At 40.3% G+C, this 26,037-nt stretch overlaps 1 protein-coding gene across 5 annotated transcripts in view; it reads left to right on the top strand.

The window, feature by feature from the left end:
- Positions 1–26,037, top strand: part of CDH18 (cadherin 18) — a 1,010,793-nt gene that overhangs the window by 756,446 nt on the left and 228,310 nt on the right. For all 5 annotated transcript variants that reach the window (XM_050937421.1, XM_050937420.1, XM_050937419.1 and 2 more), the window contains one exon: positions 2,269–2,388. In XM_050937421.1, coding sequence (XP_050793378.1) covers positions 2,269–2,388 — 120 coding nt within the window. The remainder of the gene's footprint in view (positions 1–2,268; positions 2,389–26,037) is intronic.

Below are 26,037 nucleotides of genomic sequence, written 5' to 3'. Positions count from 1 at the left end.
GTGTTTTGCTGGATTGGTAAAGAGTGTTTGGCATCTTACAGGATCAAACTTCTGGTCCTCCAGATGCCTTCCTGTTTTAGATCCTCATAGCAGTGATCAGCAGAGGCACTCAACTTGTATACTCCTCTGTTTAAAAGAGAGAGGGACTGTTGGTGTTTGCAATGAAATAACATCAGCTTTGGACCTTACTCCTCCTATGCCTTCTGAAAAAGTCCATATCCACTGATGTGCAGAGACTTCTTCAAAGCTCATATATTTTCCAAGGTTTGGAGAAGATGTCAGGGCTAATATGTTTTGACATGGTAGGCAGTTGCTGATAATTACTGTTTTTGCGAGTAGGAAGAGATTGCAGTTTTTACCATGTTTTAAATATCTGTGGAAGCTGCCTAGGTGGGGAGGTGGTTTTGGTTACTATATACATAGAAATTAATAAAATCACTTTGTTCCTGTGTCCTGGCATTGACGGTGGCCCAACTGAAATAATGTAATACTTCAAAATAAAATAATAAATCCATTAATAAAAATATATAAATAAATTAATATAGAAAGTCTATAGTCAGCAGAGATTTTAGACTATACTAGGGTACAGAGAAGATATGTCTTTTTCATGTTGATGTTTATATTATTGCTGAAGAGGGTGGAAGTTCATTATTCAGGTAGTTAGGCAAGTTGTAAAACAGAGGAGGTGACATTTGCTGTTAGCTGAAGTTAACTGTCGTGATTGGCAGAAACTCATACATGAACATTAAGTATGAGCATCACAGTATAAATGGCCATATGGATTTCAATAACAGTTTAAGGAAACATTGTATTTCTCTTTTCAGTTTATTATACTTCAAAAATAGTTCAGTCATGTTGAACCTAAAATAATTGCATGCCAGTGTATCTGTTACATTTCTATATAGGTTATTAAAACTTGGATAAAAATAAATAGGTCATTATTGGCTGTTTGAGCTATATTTAACTTTTCAAATTAAACAAGATATTCTTAAATTTCACTCTTTTCCCATATATTCAAATTATTTACATGAGTAGAATTAACAACTACATAGGATAGCAATTCTCAATCTTATAGGGAATATGCTAATCACCATCTTGGAAGTAGAAAGGAATTTTTATGTCCAGGATATAACATTGCACTATAGGGTACTGATCCTGCAAAGACTCACTTGCTTACTTGACTATGACTTTGAGTCTCATTGACCTCAAACAGTTCAATTCATGGTGCATAAGTATCTGTAAGATCAGAGCCATAGGCCTCAAATATCACTGCCAGATGTATGATAACACTAGAAATGAGCTAATGGTCTATTCCAACGTTACAATTCTTTGAGCTCCTCATTGATACTGGCCAATTCTATGTGTGGCAATAGGAACCTGTGAGGATGCCTGCAGGAAAAGGACAAAGAATGAATCTCCAGAACTTTACTCTCCTTTCACTAACCGATTTCTTGAAATAGTATCCAAATGACATAGCAAAAAAAAAAAAAAAAGATTCATAATCAAATATTTCCTGGAGAAATTACAGTAAATTTCAAATTTCTTTATTGCAACTTAGCCATCACAAACTTCTCTGCTGCACTTTATCTACACAGCAATTCATAGTCTAATATCTCGAGAGTGTAGTTCATAACCCTATTCCACCTTATGACATAGTAGGAGTTGCAACTTATACTTTCTTACAAATATCTGTTAACCACAGCAAGAAGGCTGCTCCCAGATGTTTCTGTTAATGCTGGAATTCTGTCTCTGAAATTCCATTGATAGTCTTGTAGAAAGCAGTTTTAGATTTAAGTTTTTGTTCTTTCGAGTCTTCTGATTTCTATACGTTAATTGTTTTATACCTTTTATTGATATCTGGAGCTCCATAGGTGTGATTTAAAATGAATATGTCTTTCAAGATTAGTATCTGCAGTAAATGGTGGTCTTAACCCAACATATATAACTTTGGTGTTCAAAATCTTTATATGGATATGAATTTTGAAATTGCTGCTATCTTTACATAATGAACTGAAAGAAAACCCCAAATCTTAACATCCATAATTTTTTTGCAGTTAGATACTAAGGTGATAACACTTTAAAAATATGGACAGATGGAAGATGGAGAAGCAATTCTGTAATTTGATCCCTTCTCTAGCTAGAAAGAAGGGATTTTTGAAGGAAAAAAATACTAAATTGTGGAAGTGCGTTTAAAAATAATTGTATATACAAGCTTGACAGGAGATCTAGAACTTTTATCAACTAAACCTTGTTTTCCTGGATGTACAGGTACCTCTGTTCTACAAGTGACAGCTACAGATGCAGATGACCCTACCTATGGGAACAGTGCCCGAGTGGTATACAGTATTCTTCAGGGACAGCCATACTTCTCTGTTGATCCTAAAACAGGTGGGCACTTTATATTTCTTACAGTTTGATGCACCTGATAGATTGCAATCTGGTTGATAGTAACCCAACATATGAAAGATTTTTTTCCTCCTATTAAATTCTACCATTGACTTGAACATCCTTTGAGCTATGAGAATTGCAATTTTGTACTATACATTCTAATGAAATGTCTGTGTATAGAATTAATTCTTCAAGGAGTTGTGATATGAACCATTCAGCCAAAGTGGACTATCATGATTTTGTACTTTCAGGTGTAGGCTCGGCAAACCACTCAATTGTCTCTATTAAATTATTATTTTAAATGTTTTGTCTTGCCTGTAGGACAGGCTTAGCAGTATTATTGAATGTGAGCTTCAACACACATACCATAAGAAACAAATATTATGTTTGTATTTCTAAAACTGCAATATTGTCATTACACTGAAAATGTGTTCTGTATGACTCAAGGAGTAGAATGATCTGAAATGATCAAGTTTAAGCTCTGTGCATCATTTATGCTTCCCCCACCCGCCAAAAAAATACATAAAAGCATAAAATAAGAATAAGAAATTCAAATAGCTCATTAGAAAGAGTAAGAAATGTCTACCAAGAGGAGTGTTTAATATTGCTTGAATTTCCTGAACCCCATTAACTTGTCTATGTTTCATGACAGACGTTTTGTTTAACATGATTTTTTATCTTTAATAACACGGCTGTTTAATTTAATACAGTATTCACTTCAGGTGAATTTAATAATTATTGTTTTTCTTTTCTCATCCCCTCCAAAAACAAATCCTCATAAGCCAGTAAAATTTTGCTATGGAGCAAAGAGATCACAACTATTATTTATGACAGAAAAAAAATAATACTTTTGAAATTGTATGACATGAAATAAATTCAGAGACACTTTATATTCATATATATTCACAGTAGGCATGTTACATGTGAATGTATGTGATTGTGTGTATGTTGCTTTCCATATGCTCAACTGCTGGAGGAGTAAATTCACTGTGTTGTGGGGTAAGAGTATCTGAATCTGGAGATTGGTGATTATAAAACAAAGTATTTTTATCAGGAACAATGGGTTCTAATTCTCCTGGACATGTTTCAAGATGAGAAACCTGTAGACTCAAATAGAAACATGAGATTTTGTGCAGTGTCTTTAAGAGGTGTAGCACAAACCTCCCATCCAGGGGAGGGGGATTAAGGTGGTGTTATATCATCTTTTCTTGCCCTGAGGTTTCCGGCAACTATGGGTGTATTTTAGGCGGCCCTATATTTGAGGAGTCTAAGCCATGTTGCCTGTGGGCAGCAATGCCACCCGGAATCCACTATTGTGGTGCCCCCCCCCACATTCCCTAGTCTGGGATTTGCAGAGGTGGTCTCTAATCCATTCCTATGATGGCTGGATCCAGGAATTTCACAGTCCATTCTGCTGCCACAATATAAAATATAAAGAAACACAAAGATTTCAGAGAGGGAGAATTCCCTCCCTACATCATTTCTTGATGAACTTGTTAAAACAATAACAAGAGCTTGCTAACTTTTATCCAGCAAAACTGATCCAGGGTACCAAGAAATACATTCATGAGGCTTGTAATACTTCAAGTTGCTCATGTAGCTTCCAGTGGAGAGGGGTCATCTTCTGATTTAGAGGGTTGAGAATGAAATCTTTCCAATATTGAATTTAGACAACTAGATACAGGTGTGTGTGCGCTTGTGTGCGCGCGCGTGCGCATAGATGTATCAGATCCTTTAGAAAGAAAATTGAATTCAGTTTGTTATAAAGGTGACAGCATATCCGTATTCGTTTGGCCAAGCATTATGATGTGTTTGATATCTGATTTTTTTTAGAATTGTATTCATGTAGGCATTATAGAGTAAGATTGTTTATAAGTAGATTGTATTTAAAAAAAAACTTAAGAAAAAAAATGGAAATTCAGAGTTAAGGTTACCCAAACTTTCTCATCTCTGTACCCCGCCACATTATGCACCATCCAAATGCTATCAGATCACATCTGTGTTAACTATAATTCTCATTTTTGCCATCTATATTTCTACTTTATTTTGTCATTCTAAGGCAATGCTCAATCTAATTCATTTTGGAGAATGAGATACTCTATAAACTGGAGCCATTATGTAGCCAATGGATGGCTCATAGTGGAGATTTGGTTGCGTATGGATGTTTGAAAGTCATTCCATATCAGGAACGAGAATAAGATTGTTGTAGTGGTCTTTGTACTCAGAAACTGGATGAGAGTAGATTTGACATTGTTAATTTCTGAAGCCTTGATGAGGATTGGCCTTATAAACTTAAGCGGTTTCAAGGCTTTATGTAGATGATAAGATGTGAAAATATTATGACTTCTTTACTATCTTGGAAATATGGGATTGCAGAGAAAATTGGAGAAAGGCAGGTAGTTCTGATAACACCAGTATGCTGAGTTTGTTATTATTCTATGGGAAAATTAAGATACTGGAAAATGAAGAAAAAGGTGTAATGTGTGGCTTTAAGGTGTTTTTAATTTAAATGTAGGATAGTCAGTGATAAAGCAGGAGAATATGAACTGTTTGACAGTCTTTGTAAAATCTTAATTCAGAACTTCCAGATTTTCAATCATTTCTATTCTTTACAACTTTACAAAAGGTCACTTTTCTTCAAGTCTTTCTTCTACTCTATCTTAATGAAGATTTTATCTGGCCATTCTCTTAGCTTATAACTTAATATATAAAATAATGATATACAAAAATTAAATGTAGATGAATTTGATAAAAACTGGAGGGGAGAGAAAGAGAGAGAATCTCATAAACTCCCCAGGAGTCCATGCAACTGTTACTGAAACCCACAAGGTCCCTGTCACAATTCTTAAAGTTTCGTGGAGTCTTTGGCTAGAGACATCTTAAATCTTGTATAGCTAGCTGTTTGTTGTGAATACCGACTCTAAAAAGTACACTGCTTGTAACTACAGATAGGTTGAACTCAGTGCTATGCAATTTACAATTCGAAGACTCCAGTTCTGGACTTCTCAGAAGTATGGTATCAAATAACTCAAAAATTAAACCATCACACTTTTAGAAGTTGTCAAAGTTGAAGAGAATAAAAAATAATTGTCAATGAAGAGAATAAAACAAATTTGAAATATTTGATCAACGGTGGATTTTTTTTTGTTTTTTTTTTAAGTTAGACTTTCAAAAATTCAAACAGGTTTCACATTTTTTAATGTTTATGTCTTAAGGCATTTGCTTAGCTACCCTCAAATAAATAAATAAATATGTAAATAATTAAATAAATAAAACTATTTTCCTTGGTAAAATAATATATGCAAAATTTTCAGGCAAATAATTTAGTTTTCATCAAGGCAGAGGAATGCCAGACTCCTGCCTCAAGTGGAAACTTAACCACGGCCAACTACTATTGAAGCTTAAGGTTTATAACATGCTTTGATTACAAAAATATGCTCTATAAGTTTTTAAGTATTATTATTTATTTACGTATTACTCTTAGTAGTACTGCTGTGGAAAATTGAACTGGACTCTTTTCTGCCTTGCTTCACATCTTCAGCAAATGATCATCTATATTCTGAGTATAGAATATTTATTACTGGTGCTCTTGAAAAAAGGAGAAACTGAAGAGATTTATTTTTAGATCCCAGGTTATGCTAGCAGAATTAACCTGTATCAGCTTGATGTGGCACCTGGATGTGACTGATATATAGGGAATCCTAGGGTAATAGACGCCCCACCACCACCATCATATTATAACTAATGACATTTTAAGGTAATTAAATTATCAGTGGATATGAATGGTTATAGAACAAATAAATTAATACATATATTACAGCAACATAGCATTTAAAAAAATGAATTCTGGTATTATTGGTGGAACTTTTTGAAGAATCAAGAAATGCTTTTAAAATACTTTTTGACATTTGTACTTGCTTGTTCTATAGTTCATGACAGGTAGACAGCTGAGTTACGATTTTCAGATTCCAACTTTCCTAATATTTGGGAAATTTTGAATCCAGTCTTTTGATTTGGAACCATCTCTGCTAATTAAACTCCACATCAAAACACTGTCTTTGTTTATATAAAAATAAGTGTTATAAATCAGAATTATACAATATTGATAAGCTGGAAAACTCTATAGATTGACTGTACAATACAGATATCTTGCTGTATAGGGCATGATCAAAAGCCCATTGAAGTTACTAGTATATTTTCTTGAGCGTATTACTCCACAAATAACTTTAATCATTCATTCAATGGTATGAGAAATATGAAACCGATATGCAGACATACTTGATGAACTTCATTAAAAATATGCAGTGTGCAGTATTAGCAATTTACTGAGACTAGTACAATGATAGAATATATCTTTTTCACACTAACAGTTTGTCTTGTATCTATTAAAAATGCTGAAATTTGTGTTATGAAAATCTGACTCTTGACGCTAATTTGAAATACAGAAATTGATGCAGGGGAAATGCATTTATTCTTGAACCAATGTCTCTGAACATGTCAGGAAGAAAAGTTAAATATTCAGATTACAAAGAAATTGTACTTTAAAATGACTGGCTGGTTGGAACTGGGTGGCAACAATACACCAACATTCATAATCATAGGTCAATTATTGTTGTTTTTGAAAATATTAGTTTAGAAGTTTAAATTATAAAGCAAAATATTTGTGAGATAATATTTCTGAAAACGAATGTAACCAATGTATGAGAGAAGTGGCCTCATTTTGTGTTTTTCAATAATGCAATAAAATTGCAATGGCTTCAAGCATTCCTCATAAGAAATCACTCATTTGCAGCATCTCTAGACTGGTTCTTTTACTGAGAGTACAATAATAATGATATTAAAATGTGCCGATACAAAGAAGGGAGGTGCAGGTACTTCCAAGCATAAGGATGTGTCATGTGTGCCAAACTGGCTGTCCCTATGATTTATAACATATGGTCACTTCTATTTTGTGTAGAGCAATATACTTACCCCTAGTTTGCAGACAGCACTTAGATTTTGTGGTATCAAAATCTTTGAAGAATGATTTTACAAAAATGTATTTACAATTCACTGGGGCACAGGGGAGGGGAGGGACAAATAGCACTTGATACTAGGTCACAAACCAAATGAATACTGTAGAACTTATAAAATTTGTGTGTGTGTATGTGTATATATATATATATATATACAAATACATATTTTTACATGTTAAATCATGCTGCATAACAGTAATATATGATACTTATTAACAAGAATAATTTATAATCACGGTATTGCTATAAAGACACATGTATGCTACAAAGACTTAAGTGCTCACCCCATTTCAGCTCACTTAAAAATGCAGTGCTAATGGTACAGGCACAGTCATAGTTGTATTTCTATTTTAGAGAGAGGATATCGATATAAAATGAGTACAACTATTAATGTGCCTATATTACCACTAGCGCTGCATTTTTAAGTAAGCTGAAATGGGGTGAGTACTTGAGTCTTTGTAGTTTTCGGTGGTGTGATTTTGTTCTTCATGTTTTTGATGTTTATGATCACATTAGGCAGGATTGTGGCTTTTGAACAAGGGGGTACAGCATCCCTTTGTTTCCATGCAGAGGTCAGCCACAGAGCACAACACACTACAGAAAGGGCAGAGCACTATATTTTTGATTTATTATTCATTTTTATTATTAGTATCACCTATGGGTCCTGATCAGGGCCCCATAATGTTCAGTGCTGTACATCCACAGGTCATGAAAACACAGTCTACACTCTGCAGAACTTACAGTTTAAAGCCTTTGTCATAGTATAATTCCCAATTCTGAACCTTAGCGTCCAAAATATGGGTACTAGCATGAATTCCCCTAAGCTTAATTACCAGCTTAGATCCTGTAGTGCTGCCACCAATCAGGACTTAGAGTAGAGTGCCTGATAAACTCTGGTCTCCCCCAAAACCTTCCCTGGGGACCCCAAGACCCAAATTCCTTGAGTCTCACAACAAAGGGGAATAAACCATTTCCCTTCCCCCTCCTTTCTTCCCCTCAGCTCTTTCCCGCCCTGGATACACTAGGAGATCACCGTGATTCAAACTCCTTGAATCACCACACAGAGAGGAATGTTACCTTCCCCGCCTCCTTTTCCCCTCACCCAGAGGCACTACAGATTCAAACTCCGTGAATCTAAAACAAAGGGATTCCACCCTTCTCCTTCCCTGTTAAGTACAGCTCAATTCCCTTGAGCCTCAACAAAGGGAAAAATCAGACAGGTCTTAAAAGCAAAACTTTTAATAAAAGAAAAAAAGAATAAAGAAAATCACTGTAAATTCAAGATGGAATATTACAGGGTCTGTCAGCTTCTAAGCTTCTAGAAATTGGAGAAACAGCCTCCTCCAGCAGAAATACAATTTAAAATACTTTTAGCCAAATACACATTATACCTCTACCAGCCAGATACACATTTGCAAATAAAGAAAAACAAATAAAAAGACTATACCGCCTTTCTACCTTTGTACTTACAAAATTGGAATAGAAGATTAGAGAGCCTGTAGATACGTGTGGTCACTCTCAGAGCCCAGAGAGAACAAAGCAAAACCCAAAAAAACACAAACAAAGGCTTCCCTCCACCAAGATTTGAAAGTATCTTGTCTCCTGATTGGTCCCCTGGTCAAGTGTTTGGTTCCCTGTTTGTTAACCCTTTACAGGTAAAAGAGACATTAACCCTTAACTATCTGTTTATGACAGCCTTGACTACAGAGAAATTTGCACCCACGTAACTGTGTCCTCTTAGGTTTCAGAGTGGTAGCCGTGTTAGTCTGTATCAGCAAAAACAACAAGGAGTCCTTGTGGCACTATAGAGACTAACAAATGTATTTGGGATAAGCTTTTCTGAGCTAAACCCCAGTTCATCAGCATGGGCTGAAAAATACAGTAAGCAGGTATATATATTACAGCACATTAAAAGATGGGAGTTGCATTACCAAGTGGGAGAACAATGCTAATGAGGCCAATTCAATTAAGATGGAAGTGGCCTATTCTCAACAGTTTACACAAAGGAGTGAATATCAAGAGAGGGAAAATTACTTTTGTTGTGCCAACTAGGCCAATGCAATCAAGGTGGACGTCGCCCATTTCCAATAGTTGACAAGAAGGTGTGAGTATCAGCAGAGGGAAAATTCTTTTTTGTAGTGACCCAGCCACTCCCAGTCTTTATTCAGGCCTAATTTGATGGTGTCCACTTTGCAAATTAATTCCAGTCCTGTAGTTTCTCGTTGAAGTCTGTTTTTGAAGGTTTTTTGTTGTTGTTGTTGTTGTTGAAGAATTGCCACCTTTAAGTCTGTTGTTGAGTGTCCAAAGAGATTGAAGTGCTCTCCTACTGGTTTTTGAATGTTACAATTCTTGATGTCTGATTTGTGTCCATTTATTCTTTTGAATAGAGACTATCCTGTTTGGTTTCCATTAAGAAATCAATTTAATTACAATGGTGAAACTCTCTTGTGTGAACATTTCCATTTAAACGTCTTATATAAATTTGGCATAAGAACATTCCTTACTGACCTAAGCTAAAGCTAAAGCCAAGCCTGTTTATTAGGGCTCATAATTGGCTGTTGGTATGGAGGCTGGTTGACAATAGCATACGATTTAGAAGATCTGCATCTAATTCTTTCTTCTGCATCAACTTCCTTCTGTGACCTTGAACAAGTCACCTCTTTCTGTTCTTCAGTTCCCCATCTGTAAAATGGGGATAATAGTACTCTCCTGCTTATAGGGGTGTTGTGAGGATAAATATGTTAAAAAATGTGAGGTGCTCAGATACTAAGGCAATAGAGACTATATAAGTATCTTAGATTACTTCCACATTAGAGCAGGGAGGGAACTTTGAATCTTTTACAACTCCCTGCTCAGTCAGCTGCTGAGACAGCACAGCTGAGTGCTGCCCATTGAAATGGACTGAGTAAATTCTTGATCTGGCCTATTATATTGTACTACAGTCTTGAAATGTCAAATGACCCTAAACCTTTGTAGCTCAATATTTAAACCTTAAGAACTCTGCAAGAATTGTTACAAGAAAAATGGAATTTTACTAAAGATAAATTCTATTTACATTATGCAAGCAAGTATAGAGAGTCTTGAAAGTCTTACTTACAATTATACCTCAGACCATTTACTTACACCCTCCACTACATAATCCAAATGTATTATTATACTTGACTGATTTCTGCTTTGTGGTGTCAAAAAGAGGTCATGCTGAAGAATGACCATGTCAGTCAAGGTCTTCTCTATGAGTGACATATGTTACTAACAGAGCATGCAACTCCACTTATGCTAAAACAGGGATCGGCAACCTTTGGCATGCGATCCACCAGGGTAAGCACCCTGGCAGGCTGGGCTGGTTTGTTTACCTCCTGTGTCCTCAGGTTCAGCTGATCGCAACTCCCACTGGCTACGGTTTGCCGCTCTGTGCCAATGGGGGCTGTGGGAAGTGGCGCAGGCCAAGGCATGTGCTGGCTGCTGCTTCCCGCAGCTGCCATTGGCCTAGAGCAGCAAACCTCAGCCAGTGGGAGCTGTGATTGGCCGAACCTGTGGATGTGGCAGGTAAACAAATTGGCCTGACCCACCAGGGTGCGTGTCCTGGCGGGCCGCGGGCCAAAGGTTGCCAATCCCTGGGCTAAAACTTACCATTTCCTCTGTGGATGACCATTTCACATTTTCTCCAGGAGATTTAAGAACTATATTCCATGAGCGGGTTTTTTGGTTTTTTTTCTTTGAGGTATCCTTGGAAATAGCTCCTATGGATATTTTACCTCCTGTTGACACCAATGTCAAAGCATTCAGTTTACGGTTAAAGAGAATCACAAGAGCGACAAAGTAACATCTTTTGTTGGACCAACTTTTCTATTGGAGAAAGAGAATCTCAAGAAATTCAAGCTCAAAACAAAATTTAAAAGAATCTAGTCACGTTCTTCTAATTCTACCAGGTATTCTTCAGTGTATTGCTCTGATCCTTGAGGTTTTTGTTTCTCCTTTCAAGAATTGTGTTTTTACCCTGGTTTTAACAGTGCTACTTTTTAACTAGCAACTAATAATACCCTAAGTATTATTATTTCCTTCACTTTAGATTTCCTGGGAATAATTAACACAAAAATGTGAATCTTTTCTACTATTATTTTAAGCTGTGTATATTCACCAGTCTTTGTTGTACTTCCATTTCTTGTGTTTGGCACATTCGCGCATCATTATTATATTCCCCAAAGGTACTCAAAGAAAGGGAAAGATGGTAAGAGAGATAAGTTGTGCATGTGGGAAGATGAAAAACAGAGTGGAAGAAAAATAGCTTGTTGATGCCACTTAATACATTTACCGACATGCTGCTGAGTGCTACAAAACATAGGCTAGAATTATTTAACATACTAGTTTTGATTAAATAAAGTTGCTTTTGCTGCTCTGCATCTGGTTTTCTTGAGAACTCAATTTTGGCACAACTAAAACTTTCACAGGACTTCCATACAATTAAACCGCTCATTGATTAGACTTATTTGTCCACTGTGATGCAAAGACTACAGAAGAACAAGATGTGCTCCAAAAAAGAGGGATGAGGGAGGAGTCCCAAACTGAGGACAGATATCTAGCCATTAATTTCCAAAACAAAAGTGCTCAGCAAAGCTTGTGTACAAAGAACAGGGGGAAGTACAAAACTGTGTGCAACATGTCCAGAAGAAGCCAGTGAAATGGTCATGCATTCTTCTCCAAAGCTGTCTGAAAAATAATGCTTAGTTGACAACCACCATTGGTGACCTAGGCCCTGAAAACAGACTTCAGTGGGAAGTTGGAATGCATGAGGAGGAGGAGGAGGTAGGATGCTAGTGGCACAGTCTAGCATGCTTCAGACCTTGATTGACAAAGGCATTAGACACGGACACATGTCCCAGACAATCAGGATGAATGTCATTACCTCCTAAGAGGCTGCAGTGCTTTTATCCCAAACACAGGCAATATATTTATTCCAGGAAACAGTTAAGAGGATCAATACAAAGGATAACAGGCTGACTAAAGCCCTTAAAATACCCTACTGGATACGTTACACTAGCTAATGATTCTGGTGTAAGAAAAAACAATACTATTTTATCAAGCTGTAAAATATGATGTCCATAAAGTAGGATTATCCTTCTATTCACAGATCTTTCTCCCTGTCTTTCTGTCTTGCCTTTGGCAAGAGATGTATAAGCTTTTTAATTTAAGAGCTTTGTAAACATTGTGAGTTAATATTCTATACAAACACAGTGTAGAAAATTGCATGCATGATAGAAATGTGTTTTAACTTCAGGGAGAGGAGAAGAAAAGAAAGAGATTTCACCCTTAAACTACACATACGTTACTGTAATTTTTAGCTCATTTGGGATGTGAGCCAGCACAGTGACTCCAAAGATTAATGCACCAGACTCTTAAACACACTTCCCCTGAGGACTTGTTCCACATGTTAGAAACATTTTTCAGGTCAAATTTCAGTTCTGTGGAGTTAAGTAATATCTTCATGGCTTTTGATTTTGCTAACAGGTGTCATTCTTCTTGACTGTGACTCTCTCTGTCTCTTACTTCCTGTTAATTTACTATGATAGAAAGAATGGGGAAAACATGTTGGCCAATAATACATCTAATCCTAAATTCAAAAATTACTTGGATATTCAGAGGATACTGTTTATCTTTTTGTTCTGTATCCATTACTTACATTTTCTTTAGAAACTGATTGGAGAGTTCAGATTAAAATGTTAGTACAAAAATATATAATTCTCTTTGTGTACTAGTACACAACAAACTTTTACTCCTCCATCCACAACATACACCTTAGCATTATGGCAACTATCATACTACACACACCACTCGCCACAACCTTAATTTGGCCACCATTTGTCTTTCTTCCGCCCCATTACCTAACTATTTCTTTCCCAACATTAATAGTTATGGATCTTAGCTGTAGTAGTTGGTTGCACTGGATGAAGATATTTTGCTAAAGGCTCTATGCAGCAGGGAGGTTAGAGCGGATGATGGAACACTGGCCTCCTCAGAGAGAGCAGAGTTAAGGCAGCGGTGTGTGGTTTATAATGTATGTTCATTGTAGTAATGGTGAGGTGTATCTTTGTGGAGGGAGGAGTAGAGGTTATGTATCATTAGGTGACTTGTCATGACTTTTCCTTTGTGGGTTTGTGTCAGGTATGCTGTGTGAGTAGCAAACCTAATTACCTCATAATGAAGTGTTGTGTGTATTAATTTCCTAATTTTTTAATGCTTAATCTGCTCTTGAGGTTGTGGACCTGTGGGGTGATAAAAGTATAGCTACTGGTGGAGAACATTTTCTCTCTCAGCAGCTGCACATGGATCCTCATTCATCTGCAGCATGCATGAATCTGTTGTGAGATAAAATCTGACAAAAATGTAGATTTCCCTGACAGAGAAGGTTGTATGTGTGTCCATCAGTCATATTTGCATGCACCCAGTCCCCAGTAATCAGGTTTGAGTGCACAGAACACAAACTGTTAGTTATAATGTGAATAACACCTAAAAATGACTCAACAATTTGTTTTAGACAAAGTGCCTATTGTGCCAAATTTAGTCAGGAACCACCTCTCTCTTAATGTACATTGTTCATATAGACGATATTTCTCGACACATTGGACAACAAGGAAAAGTAGCATTGTGAAGAACAAATTGCAGCTCAGCATAAGCAGAAATACTTCCTACTATTCATTTAAATGTCACATCAGTTGACCACCTACTTTTAGAGGAAAAACAGAAATATATGCCTCACTTTAGAATTCAACACTTAACTGAGGAGTTGTTATCAGGAACCTCCATAATGCATTTTTTTCATCTGAGCAGGAAGGTGGGAAAGAATCCATTTTGAAAGCCCAAGAGCACCATCTCCATAATGGTTCTGAGCTTTACCAACCCAGAGTGTCAGAATTTGGTGTTGGCTTCTGGGATGTCTTGGGGATCACCGAGACTAGTTCAGGGTTCTGTCACTGTCTGCTCTGTTACCTTCGGTGCCTTAATGCTGTACTGCTGTGTGTCAGTACCCTGACACCAGTAGCCAGCCTAAAAGCATAAAGGTCTCATCCTAGTAAGCTCTGTGAAACTACACAGAGGGACTCCCCCTCTCTGTTTCCAATCCTGGAAACAAATAGCACTTTCCTATTCCCCCAGAGGGAATGCAAAGTCAGGCTAGCAATCCAACACACAGATCTCCCCGATTTCTTCCTCCCACCAATTCCCTGGTGAGTACAGACTCAATTTCCCTGAAGTAAAGAAAAACTTCAACCGGTCTTAAAAAAAAGCTTTATATAAAAAGAAAGAAAAATACAAATGGTCTCTCTGTATTAAGATGATACAATACAGGGTCGATTGCTTAAAAGAATATTGAATAAACAGCCTTATTCAAAAAGAATACAAATCAAAGCACTCCAGCACTTATATTTATGCAAATACCAAAGAAAAGAAACCATAGAACTTACTATTTGATCTCTTTGTCCTTACACTTAGAAACAGAAGACTAGAAAGTAGAAAGTACTTCTCCAAAGCTCAGAGAAAGCAGGCAGACACACAAAAGACTTAGACACTCAATTCCCTCCACCCAAAGTTGAAAAAATCCGGTTTCCTGATTGGTCCTCTGGTCAGGTGCTTCAGGTGAAAGAGACATTAACCCTTAGCTATCTGTTTATGACACGCCCCCCAAATTGCAGACAGTGGGGAAGCTCACTGGCGGCGATTTCCTTCTAGAACTTGAAAATAAACAGATTAATACAACACATGCACCTTTACATATACTACTAAGTATATAACTAACAGACTTTTACATTTTAAGAACACTTTTTAACTACTGAATTCTGGGAAACTCTCACGGGAGAGTGCATCAGCAACTTTATTAGAAGCTCCTGTGATGTGTTGAATTTTAAAATCAAAATCTTGGAGAGCTAAACTCCAACGAAGAAGTTTCTTGTTGTTCCCCTTGGCAGTATGAAGCCACTTTAGTGCCGCATGGTCAGTTTGTAGTTGGAACCGCCGTCCCCAAACATATGGGCGTAGCTTTTCCAGGGCGTACACAATGGCATAGCATTCCTTTTCACTGACTGACCAGTGACTTTCCCTCTCAGACAGTTTCTTGCTGAGAAACACGACAGGATGGAAGTTGTGATCTGTTGCTTCCTGCATGAGCACTGCTCCTATACCACGCTCAGATGCATCTGTGGTTACTAGGAATGGCTTGTTAAAGTCCGGGGCCCTGAGCACAGGGTCAGACATGAGCATTGCCTTAAGCTGGGTAAAGGCCTTTTGACACTCATTAGTCCACTGAACGGCATTTGGCTGGGTCTTTTTGGTCAGGTCGGTCAATGGGGCAGCGATTTGGCTGTAGTGTGGTACAAATCGCCTGTAGTATCCGGCCAAGCCTAAGAAGGATTGGACCTGCTTCTTGGACCGTGGGACAGGCCACTTTTGGATAGCATCCACCTTGGCCTGTAGGGGGTTTATGGTTCCTCGACCCACCTGGTGCCCCAGGTAAGTCACTCTGTTTTGGCCTATTTGACATTTTTTGGCCTTAACAGTTAGTCCTGCCTGCCTGATGCGCTCAAAGACCTTTTCCAGGTGTAGTAGGTGTTCGGGCCAGGAGTCTGAAAAAATGGCCACATCATCGAGGTAGGCAACTGCAAAATCTCCCAGTCCAGCTAGTAGACCATCTACCAGTCTCTGGAAGGTGGCGGGTGCATTTCGAAGGCCGAAAGGAAGGACATTGAATTCATACACCCCCGCATGGGTGACGAATGCTGACCTCTCCTTGGCAGGTTCATCTAGCGGTACTTGCCAGTACCCCTTGGTTAAGTCTATTGTAGAGATGAACTGGGCACGTCCCAACTTCTCCAATAGCTCATCGGTGCGTGGCATTGGATAGTTGTCCGGACGAGTTACCGCATTTAGCTTACGGTAGTCCACGCAAAAGCGTATTTCCCCATCTGGTTTGGGTACCAGAACCACTGGAGATGCCCATGCACTGGTAGATGAGCGGATTATACCCATCTGTAGCATGTTCTGGATCTCCCGTTCTATAGCAGCTTGGGCATGAGGAGACACCCGGTAGGGTGGGGTTCTGATTGGGTGAGCATTACCTGTATCAATGGAGTGGTATGCCCGTTCAGTCCGTCCTGGGGTGGCTGAGAACAATGGGGCGAAGCTAGTGCACAGCTCCTTGATTTGTTGCCGCTGCAGACGTTTCAGGGTGGTTGAGAGGTTCACCTCTTCCACGCCACCGTCTTTTTTTCCGTCGTAGTAGACACCGTCAGGCCACTCAGCATCCTCTCCCTGGACTGTAAACTGACAAACCTGTAAGTCTCTGGAATAGAAAGGCTTGAGAGAATTAACATGATACACTTTAGGCTTTAGTGAGGAATTGGGAAATGCTATGAGGTAGTTTAGAGCTCCCAGGCGCTCTTGGACCGTGAATGGCCCTTCCCATGATGCTTCCATCTTATGGGCCTGTTGCACCTTCAAGACCATAACCTGGTCTCCTACCTTGAAAGAACGTTCTCTGGCATGTCTGTCATACCAGGCCTTTTGCTCTTCCTGAGCATCCTTTAGATTCTCTCTAGCAAGGGCTAAAGAGTGTCGGAGGGTGCTTTGCAGATTGCTTACAAAGTCCAGAATGTTAGTTCCTGGAGAAGGCGTAAACCCCTCCCATTGCTGCTTCACCAACTGTAATGGCCCCTTAACCTCGTGACCATACAAAAGTTCAAATGGTGAAAACCCTAAACTGGGATGTGGTACAGCCCTGTAGGCAAACAGCAACTGCTGCAACACTAGGTCCCAATTATTGGAGAATTCGTTGATGAATTTTCGTATTATGGCCCCCAAAGTTCCATTGAACCTTTCCACCAGGCCATTGGTTTGATGGTGGTACGGGGTGGCAACCAAGTGATTCACCCCATGAGTTTCCCACAGTTTTTCCATGGTCCCTGCCAGGAAATTAGACCCTGAATCTGTAAGGATGTCGGAGGGCCAACCTACCCTGGCAAAGATGTCTGTTAAGGCCAGGCACACAGTGTTAGCCCTGGTGTTGCCTAGAGCTACTGCTTCCGGCCATCGGGTAGCAAAGTCCACTAAAGTCAGTACGTACTGCGTTCCTCTGGGCGTCTTTTTTGGGAAAGGGCCCAGAATATCCACAGCTACTCGCTGAAATGGAACCTCAATTATGGGGAGTGGCTGGAGAGGGGCCTTGACCTGGTCTTGAGGCTTTCCCACTCTTTGGCATACCTCACAAGACCGGGCATACTTGGCAACGTCCTTGCCCATCCCCTCCCAGTGGAAGGACTTCCCCAACCGGTCTTTGGTTCTGTTCACCCCAGCATGGCCACTGGGATGATCATGGGCTAAGCTTAAGAGCTTCCCCCGGTACTTAGTTGGAACCACCAACTGTTTTTGCGGCTGCCATTTTTCCCGGAGTCCACCAGAAAGAATTTTCTTGTATAAAAGTCCTTGGTCTATAACAAACCGGGATCGATTAGAAGAGCTGAGAGGCGGTGGGGTGCTCCGTGCCGCCGCCCAAGCTTTCTGAAGGCTGTCATCTGCTTCCTGCTCAGCCTGGAACTGTTCCCTTGAGGCTGGGGTCACCAGTTCTTCCTCAGACTGTGGACTTGGGCTTGGTCCCTCTGGAAGCGATGTAGGTGATGGGGTTGTTTCCATTGCTGGTGAACCGCTCTCCGCTGGTGCACCTGAGGGTATTTCAGGCTCTGGCTGAGCCTTTTGGGTATGGCTGTCTTTTGCTTCTGCCAGTTTTGGCTCGCTGGCGCCCTCTGGCGTTGAGTTTGAAGATGTGGTTGCACTTGCTGGTGCTGGTTGCTGTTCCAGTTCCGGGCCTGGGACTGGAGATGCTGTGGCTGTTTCAGTGGTAGGCATGGAATCCGGGTCCACTACCTCTGTCTGGGTCTCTGGTAACACAGACGGGGCCTCTGTGGACGGTTCAGGAACAGGAATGGGTCTGGAAGCTTGCCTGGTTTGGCTACGTGTAACCATTCCCACTCTCTTGGCCCGCCTCACCTGGTTGGCCAAGTCTTCCCCCAGTAGCATGGGGATAGGATAATTGTCATAGACTGCAAAAGTCCACATTCCTGACCAGCCTTTGTACTGGACAGGCAGTTGAGCTGTAGGCAAGTCTACAGCTTGTGACATGAAGGGGTAAATTGTAACTTTGGCCTTTGGGTTGATGAATTTGGGGTCAACGAAGGATTGGTGGATAGCTAACACTTGTGCCCCCGTGTCTTTCCACGCAGTAACCTTCTTTCCGCCCACTCTCAAATTTTCCCTTCGCTCCAAGGGTATTTGAGAGGCATCCGGGCCTGGGGATCTTTGGTGTGATGGTGGTGTAATGAATTGCACTCGCATGGTGTTCTTTGGACAGTTGGCCTTGATATGTCCCAGTTCATTACACTTAAAGCATCTTCCATCTGATGGGTCACTGGGCCGAGGTGAGTTACTGGAGACTGGTGAGGTTGAAGGGTAGGGTATCTGTGGCTTTACTTGGGTGGTATGTGGGGTCTTTGGCTGTCCTCGGTTGTAGGGTTTATGGTCTGTGTGCCCCCTGGGGTAATCGTTCCCCTTGACAGTAGCTTTCTTGCTTTCTGCCAGTTCCATCCATTTGGCTCCAATCTCCCCTGCCTCAGCGATATCTTTGGGATTTCCATCTTGTATGTACCGTGTGATGTCTTCAGGAACACCATCCAAGAACTGCTCCATTTGTATGAGGAGGTTCAGTTCTTCCAAGGTTTGAATGTTGTTTCCTGTTATCCAGGCCTCATAGTTTTTTGCAATGTAGTAGGCGTGTTTGGGAAATGACACCTCTGGTTTCCACTTTTGGGTTCTGAAGCGCCGACGGGCATGATCTGGGGTTATCCCCATTCGGTATCTGGCCTTGGTTTGAAAAAGTTTATAGTCATTCATTTGCTGCTTAGGCATTTCAGCTGCCACCTCTGCTAAAGGTCCACTGAGCTGTGACCTCAATTCTACCATGTACTGGTCTTCGGGGATGTTGTACCCAAGACAGGCTCTTTCAAAATTTTCCAAGAAGGCCTCGGTGTCATCACCTGCCTTGTAGGTGGGAAATTTCCTGTGCTGTGGAGCAATAATTGGCGCCGGGTTGTTAGGGTTGGCTGGCACATGCAGCCCAGCTTTTGCCAACTCCAGTTCATGTTTTCTCTGTTTTTCCTTCTCTTCATTCTCTTTTTGTTGTTTTTCCATTTCTTTTTGTTGTTTTTCCATTTCTCGGTGGTGGGCCAACTCTTCTTCTGCTTGTTTCCTTCGGTAGGCCACCTCTTCTTCTTCTAGTTTTCTTTTGTGTGCTGCCTCTTGGGCTGCCTGTTCTCTTTGGAAGGCTGCCAGTTTGATGCTTTCTTCCTTTTCTTTCATCTCCATCTCTTTTTGTTTTATTTCCAGTTGTCGCCTGTGATCAGCTTCTTTGAGTTGCTCTTCGGCCTCAATTTTTGCCTTAGAAGTCATGGTTCCTGTTTTCTTGGGTTGGGGTGCCCTCCGGTGTTTATTTTCTGAACTGCAGGTTCTCTGTTGCCTCCTGGAGTCTGCCTAGCAACAGTGCCTTTTTTCCCTTTCTCTCTCTAGCTAATGTTCAATGAAGGGAAACCAGAAAAACCACTTTATTTGCATGCATATAAGTGCTGGTACTTGCCTCCTAATGGGAGGGCTATTGCATGACAAAAGACCCTTAACAGTTTGGTAATGGCTTCTTGCTTAACATGCAAGCCACAAACTGCCAGAGAGAGCAGAGAAAAAAAAATTCTCTCTGGTTCCCTTTTAAAACCAAACTGTTTCTCTCTGCTAAAAAGCCCTTAGCAGAGAAAAGAAAAATATAATATTCCTACTGGCTTCTGGATTCTGTCTATATCCCACCGCTACCACCATATCATAACCTTAGTCCCAGATTTGGACCTTAGCGTCCAAAATATGGGGGTTAGCATGAAACCCTCCAAGCTTAGTTACCAGCTTGGACCTGGTACCTGCTGCCACCACCCAAAAAATTAGAGTGTTTTGGGGCACTCTGGTCCCCCTGAAAAACCTTCCCTGGGACCCCAAGACCCAAATCCCTTGAGTCTCACAACAAAGGGAAATAATCCTTTTTCCCTTCCCCCCTCCAGGTGCTCCTGAAGAGATACACAGACACAAGCTCTGTGAAACTACACAGAGGGACTCCCCCTCTCTGTTTCCAATCCTGGAAACAAATAGCACTTTCCTATTCCCCTAGAGGGAATGCAAAGTCAGGCTAGCAATCCAACACACAGATCTCCCCGATTTCTTCCTCCCACCAATTCCCTGGTGAGTACAGACTCAATTTCCCTGAAGTAAAGAAAAACTTCAACCGGTCTTAAAAAAAAGCTTTATATAAAAAGAAAGAAAAATACAAATGGTCTCTCTGTATTAAGATGATACAATACAGGGTCGATTGCTTAAAAGAATATTGAATAAACAGCCTTATTCAAAAAGAATACAAATCAAAGCACTCCAGCACTTATATTTATGCAAATACCAAAGAAAAGAAACCATAGAACTTACTATTTGATCTCTTTGTCCTTACACTTAGAAACAGAAGACTAGAAAGTAGAAAGTACTTCTCCAAAGCTCAAAAAAAGCAGGCAGACACACAAAAGACTTAGACACTCAATTCCCTCCACCCAAAGTTGAAAAAATCCGGTTTCCTGATTGGTCCTCTGGTCAGGTGCTTCAGGTGAAAGAGACATTAACCCTTAGCTATCTGTTTATGACAGGTGTTGGCTTCTGGGATGTCTTGGGGATCACCGAGACTAGTTCAGGGTTCTGTCACTGTCTGCTCTGTTACCTTGGGTGCCTTAATGATGTACTGCTGTGTGTCAGTACCCTGACACCAGTAGCCAGCCTAAAAGCATAAAGGTCTCATCCTAGTTGCCACTAGCCTAGTTACTCCTCACACGTTGACATCAACAGCCCTTTCAGGCCTGAGTCTCCCCAGATCTGTCCATCCTGAGTTCTTACCTATCAGACATTTGGACTTTTTCCCTCTGGTTCATCACCCCTGAAGAAATGAAAGTTACTCCTAATGTTTTTGGTTCACTTTGGCACAAACATACCGCACAGTCTCCACAACAGAAACCTGTTTGGGGTAAAAATAAACAAAAAATTAATTTAATAGAAAAGTCATAGTTTCAAAGGTAAAATAGTAAGGGAAAAAAACATAGATGTGTTACACAGAAAATAAGCATAGACACAACCTCAGGCTTTACACTTCTATATTAACTAAATTTCCATTTCCAATACAAGTTACCTATTACGTCTGGACAGTTTCCCAGCATGCCCTCTGTCCTAGAGGGGTTCCAGTATTCCACAGACAGCCCTGTGCTTAGGTCCTGGCCCTCCATTTCTGGATAAAAAAAAATCTCAGCAACAAGTCTGCTTTTAAAGGGTACACTCTCTCAGTCTCTGATGCATGGTGAGGGAAATTCCCTCATCTCTTAGATTTCTGAGGTCTTGTCTATGCTTACAGTGCTGCATCAGTGCAGCTGCACTGCACCACTGTAGAACTTAGTGAAGACGCTCCCCACGCCGACCGGAGAACAGCTCCTGTCAGCATAGGTACTCCACTGCCCTGAGAGGCAGTAGTGACGTTGCTGAGGGAAGCCCTTCCCATGACTTAGTACTGTCTACATAAGGGGCTAGGTCAATATAACTGTGTCACCCAGGGGTGTGGATTTTCCAGAGTGATATAGTTATACTGACATAAGTTTGTAGTGTAGACCAAGGGCAAGACTGCAGTTTTCTTTTCAGTCTCAAATTGTTTCAGTTTTTTTCTCATTAACTCAAATGATCCATCATTATCTCTTCATGGCTGGACAATGAATGGGTACTTGAAGTTGGTTTTGGTTAAACTACTAGTTTTGGGGATGCCTTTCCCTGCCTCAGAGTTGAGAGGTGATGCTGTAGTTGCACCACAGTTACAATTTCAACTATCTATACATGCATACATTCATAATCTGTATACATAGCTCCCTATCACCATCAAATTCAGAACATTACAAGCTTTCATAAAAGACCTTCCTCAATACACTTATGTATTACAGCTGTACTGTATACAATCAGGTGATTCAATTAGTTATGCTTTGGTGTTCAGGCTTCCTATTCTCCTACTATGTTCACTGGACCCTTTAGTGGTTCACCCAGAGCAGTAAGGGGTTCTGTCAACATCTGCCCTGTAACTCTGGGAGCCTCTGTGCTGTGCAGCTTTGGCTCAGAGCTCTGACACCAGGAGCATTCTGACAGCACAGTGGTCGCACTCTGGCTTCCACCAGTCCAGACACTCCTTGAAGGATGACCCCAATAACCTTTCGAGTCCTTCGTCTCCCATGGCCATCTCCCCTGCAGTGCCTAGCCTCTCTTACTAGACACTCACAGAGGTAACACGAAAATCTCTGCCTCCAAGAAGCCAGTACACACAATAGCTTGTTAGCTCAGCTGGGATTATACACCCCATCTTAATACACAGCACTGAGATTGTTTGTTTGTAGTTGTCACGGGGTAAGCACAGGCTCTCCCACTTTTGTGCCTGCACCCTGTGTTTAGGCTGGTTTACTAAAGAGTGTTCACTCCCTCTTTTGTTGAATCATCCCAGTGTCTTTATTTACAGTGCTCGTGCAGTGCTCAGATACCCCCAACAGTTAGTGCCACACAGACCCTCCTCAGGGTCTCCTGGCCCTTGAGGCTTCCTTATTGGCAAGGAGACAGAGATACTGCCCTCCTCTCTCCTCCCAGGCTAGCCTCCCCACTGAGGTTTGCCCAGGGTTTTTACAGCCTTCTCCTGCCCCAGCCCAGCTGTCACTACTTAGCCCAGCACCTTATTCTGAGCCAGTCCGCATTAGGGCTTGCAGCTGGGCATCCTGCTGAGTACCTGCATCTCTACCCCTGGCCTACTGGCCAGAGAGCAGGCTGTCGCCAGCATTTTGGCAGGACTTTAAAGGGGTTTTACCGCTGCCCTGCCACAGTAGTGAAACTAAGAATGAAGTTTTATTAGCAAAGAACTTAGATTTACCTATTTTCAAGCAAAAGTCAGAGAGATGTGAAAGGATTACAAACAAAACAAAAGTAAGTAGTGTCTAGAACTTAATTCCAGCAAGATATACCTTTGCCTAACAGAGTCTTTTTTTACTCCTACCAAGTTGTCAGCATTCTCCAGCATGACTGGCTGTTGCAGACAGGACCAATCCTCACAGAAAAAAAAATGATTGTTTCTTTGTTTCCTCAGGAAATGGATGTCCAAATGGATTTTTTGCTTCCGCTTATATTTTCCCAAACTCTTTGTTTTGTCTCCTGAGTCAAAAGTAACCTCACGCTGTTCTTCCCTTCTTATTGACTTTCCATCCCCCGTTTTGGAACTTCCATTGTTTTGATTCCATAATGCTTAGTTTACATTGGAGATTGGTAGATAGCTATCTTCCCTCCTGTTTGGGGGAGAACCTGTTTCTCCCTTTGTTTGGTCACGGACTTCTGAAGCATATCAGTGAGTATCCATAATTCTTCATATAGTGTTAATGGAGACATTTCACAATGATAGCAATCACCAGTCACAGACTTTCATAAAAGACATTACTTGATACACTTGTATAGTATAGTAAAATTGTATACAATCAGTTGATTCAATTGCTTGTTCTTTGCGGTTCAGATCCCCTGTTCTCCCCATGGTTGTCTGGACCCTAATCATCACAGGTTCTGTGTTCAGGTTCACAGAAGAAATGTGGTTATATTCACGAGGAGAGAATGGAATGGAAACATGCAGCTTGGAAGCAGACACCCTACTGACTCTTAGATTTTGCTGCCCATCCATTTTAAACCTTGGTGGGCGGGGATTGCCATTCTCCTCATTTTCTTTGCAACCTTTACATCACCTCATCATTATTGGCCTGCCACTCTTTTGTTGACTTTTGAGACCAGCAGAATTAGGGGCAGTCCAATGAACCTGCATCAGCCCTTTATTCTGGGGATGCCCTCTGATGAATCACAGGAGAGATGCTAGAGAGAACACTGTAACTATAAGCTATGGTTGCCTCATAAATTGGGCTTCCCCTTCCCTTACATCCCCTTGTTACAAGGAGAGGTTAAGCAACTATGGGAGGGGTCAGGAAGGGGAAGAGTTGAAGCACAGGTTACCCATGATGTGGAGCTGTACTTCTCTGCCAAGCAAAATAAGCCTCTGGCCTAATTTACATGGTAGTTAGACAGAGAGAATCATGGTATTTTCTGCCTGGATACTTTTATATGCAGCCAAACAATCTACAAGTATTTCTTTAAAGAAAAGGGTGGTGGAGAGCTAAATGCTCATTTCATCTACCAGCATCCTGCAGAAGTACTGTCATGATACCTGCATTTTCTTCTGGTATTGTAAACGTTTTATCTAAGTTTTCTAGTTGTAAGGAAAGGACATCATTATAGACAGAAATAAAGTTTGCTTTGCTAGTATCTTAAATATAGTATCTTCAAAATACTAGGTGACGGGATACCAAAATATTGAGGATGTTGTTTACCATATAGGGTTAAATGCAATGGCAACTGAATCCCTGAGAAGTCTAGGCAATTATATTTCAATATTGCAAGCACTGTTGCAAACATTGTTAAAACTTTCATACTATAGGCCTATTCTTGGTCTGCTGAAATCCTGATAATAACTTGTAAGCTGTGCTGCATCAGAATGCACCAACGTGTTTGTGGCAAAAGCGGTAGTTTTGTGGGGTGCATGCACAAATGAAGCAATGAGTTATTTCATGTAGTGACTGTCAATAGAATTCAGTGCAAAATGTGTACTTGCTAAAAAAATCAATCTGTTTTAACAATATATCTTTGTATTAAATTAAACTATATAAAACACTGAATGCATACTCAAGGTATGGACCTATTAAGAGAATATGTTTTGCTGCTATATTTCATTGTCTAGCTAACAACATTTAGCCTTAGCTTATATCGAAAAGCATATACAATGAAGAAGGATGCAGCATAGCAAGGTGCATATAATTGATGCAACTGAGTGAGATTTGCATGTCTTTATAGCAAAAATTTGTTTTCTTGATATACATTTATACCTCTCTTGCAAAATTGTATGTGCTCCTTCATTCTTGTCCTGTGCTAGGTTTAGGGTATTTTGTTTGTTTTTATTTAGTTTTTACAGATGAGTAAAATATTATGAAGGCAGGAAGGTTGTTTTTTTCAGTAGCATGGTCATTATGAGAAGTATTGGTGAGTAGATTTTGTGCCTGACATGCTAAATTTTCATTGCAGTTTTCCAAGATTGATGTGTAAACATCTATATCTAAAAATACTCTGATCAGATTTCCAGTTGGTCTGTTTATTGAGTTAGTAGTTTACAGAAAGAAGTAGGTGGAGAATTACATCTTAAAAAATGTAATAATAAATGTAAACATGTATAGCTAGATTGTTCCTTTTAGGTGCAGCCTTGAGCAGCGATGGTGCATAAACTGCCCCAGTCCAGAAACAGAAGTGACAGGCATTGTGCCTTAGAGATATTCATATGAAGCACAGTTTATTCCCTGCTTGCCCCTCAGGCTCAGGGTCAGAGATAGGAATTTGCCTGTGGCCTATACCGGAAGCATATTATGACCCCACC

Source organism: Gopherus flavomarginatus, chromosome 2 (assembly GCF_025201925.1).
Source record: "Gopherus flavomarginatus isolate rGopFla2 chromosome 2, rGopFla2.mat.asm, whole genome shotgun sequence".
NCBI classification, from domain to species: Eukaryota; Metazoa; Chordata; order Testudines; family Testudinidae; genus Gopherus; species Gopherus flavomarginatus.
Note: the sequence above shows the minus strand (reverse complement) of the source record. Positions and strands in the feature narration are given on the sequence as shown.